The sequence below is a fragment of the Amborella trichopoda genome, chromosome 4 (assembly GCF_054954075.1).
Source record: "Amborella trichopoda isolate Santa Cruz 75 chromosome 4, AtrichopodaSantaCruz75HAP2 v2.0, whole genome shotgun sequence".
NCBI classification, from domain to species: domain Eukaryota; kingdom Viridiplantae; phylum Streptophyta; class Magnoliopsida; order Amborellales; family Amborellaceae; genus Amborella; species Amborella trichopoda.
The window spans coordinates 52,231,539-52,239,804 of record NC_142339.1 but is presented as its reverse complement, the minus strand read 5'-3'; the positions used below and the strand labels follow the sequence as shown (position 1 = coordinate 52,239,804).

At 34.0% G+C, this 8,266-nt stretch overlaps 1 protein-coding gene across 1 annotated transcript; it reads right to left on the bottom strand.

Annotated features, from left to right (window-relative positions):
- Positions 1 to 719: 719 nt before the first annotated feature.
- LOC18422292 (tubulin beta-4 chain) lies at positions 720 to 4,485 on the bottom strand. Its single transcript, XM_006826797.4, has 3 exons — positions 4,028 to 4,485; positions 3,237 to 3,506; positions 720 to 1,686 (listed from the first exon to the last, which is right to left on the bottom strand). Exons 1-3 carry the CDS (start codon positions 4,419 to 4,421, stop codon positions 1,007 to 1,009), a joined length of 1,344 nt encoding a protein of 447 aa, XP_006826860.1. The 5' UTR covers positions 4,422 to 4,485; the 3' UTR covers positions 720 to 1,006.
- Between the last annotated feature and the right edge of the window lie 3,781 nt (positions 4,486 to 8,266).

The following is an 8,266-nucleotide window of genomic DNA, read 5'->3' as shown; positions in this document are numbered from 1 at the left end:
AGGGGTAAAAAATGTTATAAAAGTAATTGGCACCTCGAAAAATTACTATAGAAGGTTGTTTCAATGGTATAAAACTCTTTAATTGATTATGTCGAAGCTCCCTATGATCATCCCAACCTCTTGATATATAAAAAAGTGAAAATTTTATAAGATCTTAAAACAATGCAACTTGCAACACAATATATTGGACCAGCAATTTAAACATTTTCGAATGTCTATAGATTTGTTCCATCTGCCTCATCTTTTGGAGCTTTAAATTTTCTTAGGGGTGGAAGTAGATTTAGAGGTCATCATGGGGGTTTCTGACACCAAAAACTACATCTTCAAGGAGAGGTTAAAAGTACGTGTTACTTTGATAGGTTAAAAAAGTATGTTACTTGGTAAACATTACACCCTAGCTTAATCCTTAGCCATTATAGGCTAATAAATAAGGCTTTCACCTTGAATAAGCAACCCTTGCTTAATCCTTTGCCATTATTAGCTAATAAAACGCCGAAAATTGACCTGATTAGATGATTTTCTCTTACAGATTTCATGAGAGTCGAGGCCCTCGTATTATATTTGACTGTAGCTTGGATAGCCCCTTGTGTTAGCATGGAAGATGGCTGGAAATCTTATCAATGTGCTCGCTCAAAAAGCGATAATTCACTACAAAAAGTGTGCCTTCGATTTGAAAACCAGATCCCAGTACAAAGACTATTCCACTAGGCACAACGATATATAGATCTGAGTGTGTAATATTTCTATAATGCAAATACTGATCAATCTTCAACACCAGGAACAAGCACAGAACTCAGAAGCCCTAACCAACCATAAAGTCCTCATCGTCCACACACGCCAAAATAGCAGTAATGACAGTAAGGAGAAGAGGAGGTAGCAACAAATCCACCAAAACACCACTCTCTAAACTCCTCCGATACACTACAACCACCCACTCAGATAAATAGATAGATCATAAACAGAGAGAGAGAGAGAGAGAGAGAGAGAGAGAGAGAGAGTCTTGCGATCAGTTCTCTTCATGAACACCTTCATCCTCATCTTCATAATCAGCCTCATCATCAGCAGTGGCGTCTTGGTATTGCTGATACTCAGAGACCAAATCATTCATGTTGCTCTCCGCCTCAGTAAACTCCATCTCATCCATTCCCTCTCCAGTATACCAGTGCAAGAAAGCCTTCCTCCTAAACATAGCAGTAAACTGCTCACTCACCCTCCTGAACATCTCCTGAATGGAAGTCGAATTCCCGATAAATGTAGAGGCCATCGATAACCCTTTAGGAGGAATATCACAAACACTCGATTTCACATTGTTAGGGATCCATTCAACAAAATAAGAGGAGTTTTTGTTTTGGACATTGATCATTTGTTCATCAACCTCTTTAGTCGACATTTTGCCTCTAAACATAGCAGAGGCAGTAAGATAGCGGCCATGGCGAGGGTCAGCAGCACACATCATGTTTTTGGAATCCCACATTTGTTGGGTGAGTTCAGGGACAGTTAGGGCTCGATATTGTTGAGAGCCACGAGAGGTGAGAGGGGCGAAACCGACCATGAAGAAGTGGAGGCGAGGGAATGGGATCAGGTTTACGGCAAGTTTCCGGAGGTCAGAGTTTAGTTGACCAGGGAACCTTAGGCAACAAGTGACTCCACTCATGGTGGCTGAGATGAGGTGATTCAGGTCACCAACTGCAAGAGAAATGCAAAGAAGCAAGTGTTGATGAGAAGAAGGCCAAGAACAAAACAAATACGTGACAGAGAACATGATTTCAGTGATCTTAGTGTATGACTAAACGTATGTCCAATCAGTGAATGCAACAGATGCTAGATTTTGCCTTGGAGTAGCATAAACTGCAAACCATTGGACTATGGTAAGCCATGGTCCACTTTAACTACTGTAGATGAAGCATTGGACCAGGATAACCGCAAAACAATACCCCACTGAAGACTGTCAGACGATATACTTTCTTTACGACAAAACCAACTATTTAGAATGTAACATTAACCTCGTGTAAAACCATAGATCTGTTGCCCACAATTAGATAAGCGGACAGGGCAAACAGGAACACTTGATGGATCCATTTGTTACCGTTGGATATGCTCGTTTCTACTGATCTATTTCTGTCCCACACAAACCACAAGATCATCTCGCCAAGCCAAAGGCATCTCAACGTTGTCAAAGTTTTCTCATGGTTTATATAATGGGTGTGGTTTCTATAAGGTTGCAGCCTTAAACAATCCAATTAAGGCCCGCCTTCATATTTTATCGTAATATATAATTTTGATGTAAAATATTCTTAAGATTATCTCAAAATCTAATTTTCTATCTAATTATAAAATTTTAAACTTTAAAAATGGTTAAAATCAAGTAGATCTATAAACATATGAAAATGTTGAAAATAGACCGTCTAAATAATGTGTTGTAAGATACACTATTTTTGGGACTCAAAATCTTTTTTTTTTTGCCATAGTCATATATCTCGATGTTGAGATGATCAATTAGAGGGTTTTTCAACATTCAAACAACCTTCTCCAATGGATTTTTGAGGTGCATCCGTAGTTCGACATTTTAAAGTTACAACCTTATATAAACTTTCTCCTCATATAATTAATTAATTATAACTTCCAAATTAATAATTATACCATTTTTTAAGGGAAACAGTTTATATAAATGCGATGCTCTAAACAATCAAATGCAACTCAAAAATTTCATTAGAAGAAGTTGTTTTAATACCCAAAAATCCTCAAATTGATCGTCTCGACCTCAAGATGCATGGACATGAAAAAAAAATGGATTTCAAGTTTTGAAAATAGTGCATCTTGTAATGCATTTTGGGATCGTCAATTTTCATGATTTTCAAGTTTTTCATGGATCTGATCGATTTACACCATTTCTGAATCTTTAAATTTTACATTTGGAGATGAAAATAAATTTTAAGTCTATCACAAAGATTTTTATTGAAACCACATTACAACTTTGAGTGTTTAGAGTCTCGGCCTTATACAAACCGCACCCTTTTTTTCTTTTTTCTTTGTTGATAAAGGATGAGGTTTCTGTAAGGCCTAGGGCTTTACCTATAAACCAATTTCCTATTTTAAAACACAGAGAAAAGAAGAGGTTTGGTCATTATGACTACCAATTATTGAATTTGAAAACCCATAAAAGAGAAATAAAAAATCTATGGGCGACCCAAATCTAAATCTAAAGCATTAGAGAGAGAAAGGAGAGAGAGACTTACAACTAGGGGTGGTGAGCTTTAGAGTGCGGAAACAAATATCATAGAGGGCTTCATTGTCAAGCACCATACACTCATCAGCATTCTCCACAAGCTGATGCACTGAAAGCGTCGCATTGTAAGGCTCCACAACCGTGTCCGACACCTTTGGCGACGGAAACACTGAAAAAGTAAGCATCATACGATCTGGGTACTCTTCCCTTATCTTTGAAATCAACAGTGTCCCCATTCCCGAACCAGTTCCTCCACCCAATGAATGGCAAACCTGAAAACCTTCAACAAACCCAAGAGAAAAAATATCTCTATCAGACCAAAAGCCAAAACAAAGTAAAAGATAAAAATCATATTCCTTACGAAATAAAGAAAAAAATCTCGCCTTTAACAGTAAACCCCAAAACAAAAGGAAACATAAACATAAAAAATGTGATCTTTAATGAAGTTAACACAAATATCAAATCTTCAATTAACAAATAAATTAAATTCCTGGTGGCTAATTTTTTGGTCTTTAGCATAAATCAAATGTTGGGTATTTAACCAATCAACACAAACACATCAAAAAAAAAAAGAGAGCCAATTAACACAAAACAAATCAAATGTTGGTCTTTAAGAATAAAAAGCTGTATAATTAACAAAGAAGCATAAAAAACGGAACATCAGTCTAATGCATCAAATGTTGGGTATTTAACAAAGAAACACCATAATCAAATGTTGGACTTTGATATTTACAAATTAAAATAAACAAGAAATGTTGGGTCTTCAGCAATTTCAACCAAAAAACAGATCACCGTTCTTACCTTGAAGACAATCACAATTCTCAGCCTCTTTTCTCACAACATCAAGAACCGAGTCAATGAGCTCAGCCCCTTCAGTGTAATGGCCCTTAGCCCAGTTATTCCCAGCCCCTGATTGCCCAAAAACGAAATTATCAGGCCTGAATATTTGGCCATATGGACCAGTCCTCACACTATCCATGGTCCCTGGCTCGAGATCCATGAGCACGGCCCTTGGCACAAATCTGCCACAACTCGCCTCATTGTAATAAACGTTGACTCGTTCCAGTTGAATGTCCGAGTTCCCAGTGTACCGACCCGTCGGGTCGATTCCATGTTCATCGCACACAACTTCCCAAAACTTTGAACCGATCTGGTTCCCACATTGGCCGCCCTGAACGTGTAGGATCTCTCTCATCTTTTTCTCTCTCTAGGAAGCACTTTCCCTCTCTAGGTTTTCCTCTCGCCAGAGGCTTTTGGGTGGTTTGAGTTCCAGAGGAGAGGAGGGATATATGGAAGGGGACACTGGGAATCGGACGGTGGAGAATGGGTGGGGGTGATTTGTTGATGCGATGTGCGGTTGAGATGTAGGGATCTGAGATGAATGGACAGTGAAGATCGAACCGGCTAGATAGAGTTGGGGCGTCAATTATTGTTTGCTTGTTTAATGCGGTTGACAGGTGGAGCGCCAAAGCAGACACCACGCCGGCGTAATGGAGTTTCCAATTTAAAATATGGTAATTAAGGACGTAAATGCCCCGCAATTTTAAGATTATTTCCAGGCACGATCCTGCTCTTTTGAGTACGATGACCAATGTACCCTCCAATGAATAAGCAAGGGACAATGTGTGGAACTAAATGGTCATTAGGTTTATCACCGTCAAATTAATGGATTGACGATAATGGTGAGAGAGTATTGGTCCTTAGATATGAATAAGGATATAGACGAATTTACAAATAGACTACTTATTTTTGGAATAAGAAAGTTACAATCATTCTTTTGTTCATTGGATTTCAAATTGAGTATCTCAGTGTATGAAACTATCGATATTTGTCCATGGGCCAAAGGCTTTTATTTAATGGGGTTTCACTCCAAAATGAAAAAAAATCACTAGTTATCTCTAAGATTAATCCAAAAAAAATCATATTAGTGGACTATTTTCTCCAAAACAATTGACCTCTAAATCAGTCCATTTGTTGGACAATCAAATCTAATGATATGGGGCTCAATTTTGTCCCTTTTTTTTTTTTTTTTTCATAAAATCGGCCGTCATATGAATCTAGAAAACCCTCACTCGGTTTGGGACCATTTAAAGTATGGGACCATAGAAAACTAGTGTCCTTGCCTCTTACATAATTTCCTCTCCCACTATCAACCATCTGACTACTTATCTCTCTTTTATTTCATGAATCTCACAAATCATAGCAAACTTGATTTTTATGATGAGATCGATATAAAACAAAAAAAACAAAAAAAAGAAACACACTAAAGAGGAGACTTTTTTTTTTACCTAACATAGGCTTTTTATAAAAACAAAAAGCTTATATAAGGTTGAAACCTTATTAGGTAGAGCTATAGGTTCACCTTCAAAATCCATCGGAAAATATAGTTTTAATGTTGAAAAACCTTTTGATTGATCATCTCCACATCGAGATGTATGACCATGAAAAAAAAAAAAAAAAAATCTCAAAAATAGTGCATTTTACAACATATTATCTACACCGTCCATTTTCAAGATTTTAATATGTTTATAGATCTATTAGATTTTAACCATTTTTTATATTTAAAATTTTATAATTAGATATAAAAATAGATTTTGAGATAATTTTAAGAATATTTTGTATCAAAATTATACCATGATAAAATTTGAAGGCGCACCTTACCTCGACAGCTACGGATGCATCACTGCACCCTTTATAAAATTGGGGTTTATTTGGAATAATAGTTTTAGAAAGGGTGCAGTTTGTATAGAGCCTAGGCTGTAAATAATCAAATTAGAGCCTACCCTTAAATAATATCAAGAAATGTGGTTTCATTACTAGAAATTTTTGTGATTGCCTTAAAATATATTATCATTTTTATTTATAAAATTTAAATCTCAAAAAAGATCATAGATAGACATATCTATGAAAACTTGAAAACCTTAAAAATTGACGGTCAAAAAATGCATTATAAAATACATTATTTGCAAAACTTGAAATCCATTTTTTTTCTGATGTCCATACATCTTGATGTCGAGATGATCCATTTGAAGATATTTGACCATCAAAAACGATCTCTTCTAATTAATTAGACTCAAATGTGATTGTTTAAAGCCTCCGTATATAAACTTTGCCCTTTTTGAAAGGGGGTATAATACCCATTTTCCGTGGATAAAACTCGTGGAAGAATTAGCCACTCCAAATAAAAATCCGAGAGTCTTGGAGAAAATGTTAAGGGCATTTTCGGTAAATTGGATCGAGTAAATATTTGAGTTGAGCGGTCAATATAGAGGTTGGTGTGGGGTCCATGCGTTCACATTTTCTTAAACGAGAAGATTAGTTTTTAAATTTTTTATATTTTCATACGACCGACAAACAGTTCAAGGATCGATGGGAAAAGAGATTCTAATCACACCCTTTGTTTGTTTGTCATGTGTTTGCAAGGTGGATTATATGCCCGCATGTCTCATGGGTAATTGACCACAATGACCGTTAGATTCCATCAAATTATCCAATATCGCCTCACCTCTAAAGAACCGGCTCTACGCAAAATTACTCATAATCGTAACCACCTTAAAATTCTTTACACCCATTAGGATGTGTTTGTTTTTATCAAATATATCTTCTCAATAACTGAATATCTTTAAATTTTTTGAAAAGTTGAATGTATTGTTTTGAAAAGTTTAAATAAGTTTTAAGCTCTTTGATAATCTATTGGAATGTTTAAAAAGTTTTAAGTACAATATTGGATAACATATACATATTAACTATATAAAGGGTGCGATTTGTATAGAGCCTATGCTCTAAACAATTAAATTAGAGCCTATTTTCAAATAAAGTTGAGAAATGTGGTTTCAATACTTAAAATTTTTGTGATAGCCTTAAAATATATTTTTATTTTTATTTATAAAGTTTAAAGTTTCAAAAATAGTGTAGATCGATATATTTATGAAAACTTGAAAACTTTTAAAATTGACGGTCCAAAAATACATTACAAAATGCACTATTTTCAAAACTGGAAATCCATTTTTTTCTCATGTCCATGCATCTTGATATCAAGATGATCAATTTGAGAATATTTGGGCATCAAAACAACCTCTTCTACTGAAATTTTTGTGGTAGGCTCCAATTTGATTGTTTAGAGCCTCGGCTCTATATAAACGTTTACCCAATATAAATATGTAACATATATAACATAATATAATATTTTATATATTTTATGAATGTATATTTGTATTATATATAACATATAATATAATATAAGATATTTATATATTATATATAATACATAGTATAATATAAGATATTTGTATATTATATATATAATATTTATATTATTATTTAGGAAAAATGACCTTTACCTCCCGAAACTTTCATCCCGATTAGCCCTTTGGGTTTACCAAAATCTCTTGTACCCCCTCAAATTTAAAAATTTGGGAATGTTAGCTCCCTAATTGCGTTTTTCTTTGTTTTTTTTACAAATTTGATCTTTTTATTTTACAAAAATTTTCCTTCCCTTTCTCTTCTATTGCCTAAAACCAATCTTACCTTCGTGGATCCCACTCTATAAATTTAGACATGAAAAAAAAATGAATTTTTTTTAACATTACGACCTATTTTACAATTGTATCAATATCATTTGAATTTGAAAATTGATTAATCAAGATATTTGTTACTATTTTTAATGGTTTATTATTATTTATTTATTAAAAAACTTTATCAAAATACTTATAAGAGATAGAAATATGTAACAATTAATATATTATTGTTGTTATTATTATTATTATTAATTAATTAATTATAATAATTATAAATTATTATCATCAATAAAATTTATAAATCAAATCACAAAAAAATTATGGATGACTAACGTATGGGTTTGGTATTTTGTAAAACAAAGATATCAAAGTTGTAAAAAGAATATAATTTGGGGGCTAATAGTCCCAAAGTTTAAAACTTGAGGGGATACAAGGGATTTTGGCTAACCCAGAGGGATGATAGGAATGGAAATTATAGGATTAGAAATCATTTTATCTATTATTTATTAGATTTTATATACTA

Coding starts and splice junctions, on each gene's coding strand:
- LOC18422292 (XM_006826797.4), bottom strand. CDS start 4,421: ATGAGAGAGATCCTACACGTTCAGGGCGGCCAATGTGGGAACCAGATC. Junction 3,507..4,027: donor GAATTGTGATTGTCTTCAAG/GTAAGAACGGTG, acceptor GGTTTGTTGAAG/GTTTTCAGGTTTGCCATTCA. Junction 1,687..3,236: donor AAAGCTCACCACCCCTAGTT/GTAAGTCTCTCT, acceptor TTTCTCTTGCAG/TTGGTGACCTGAATCACCTC.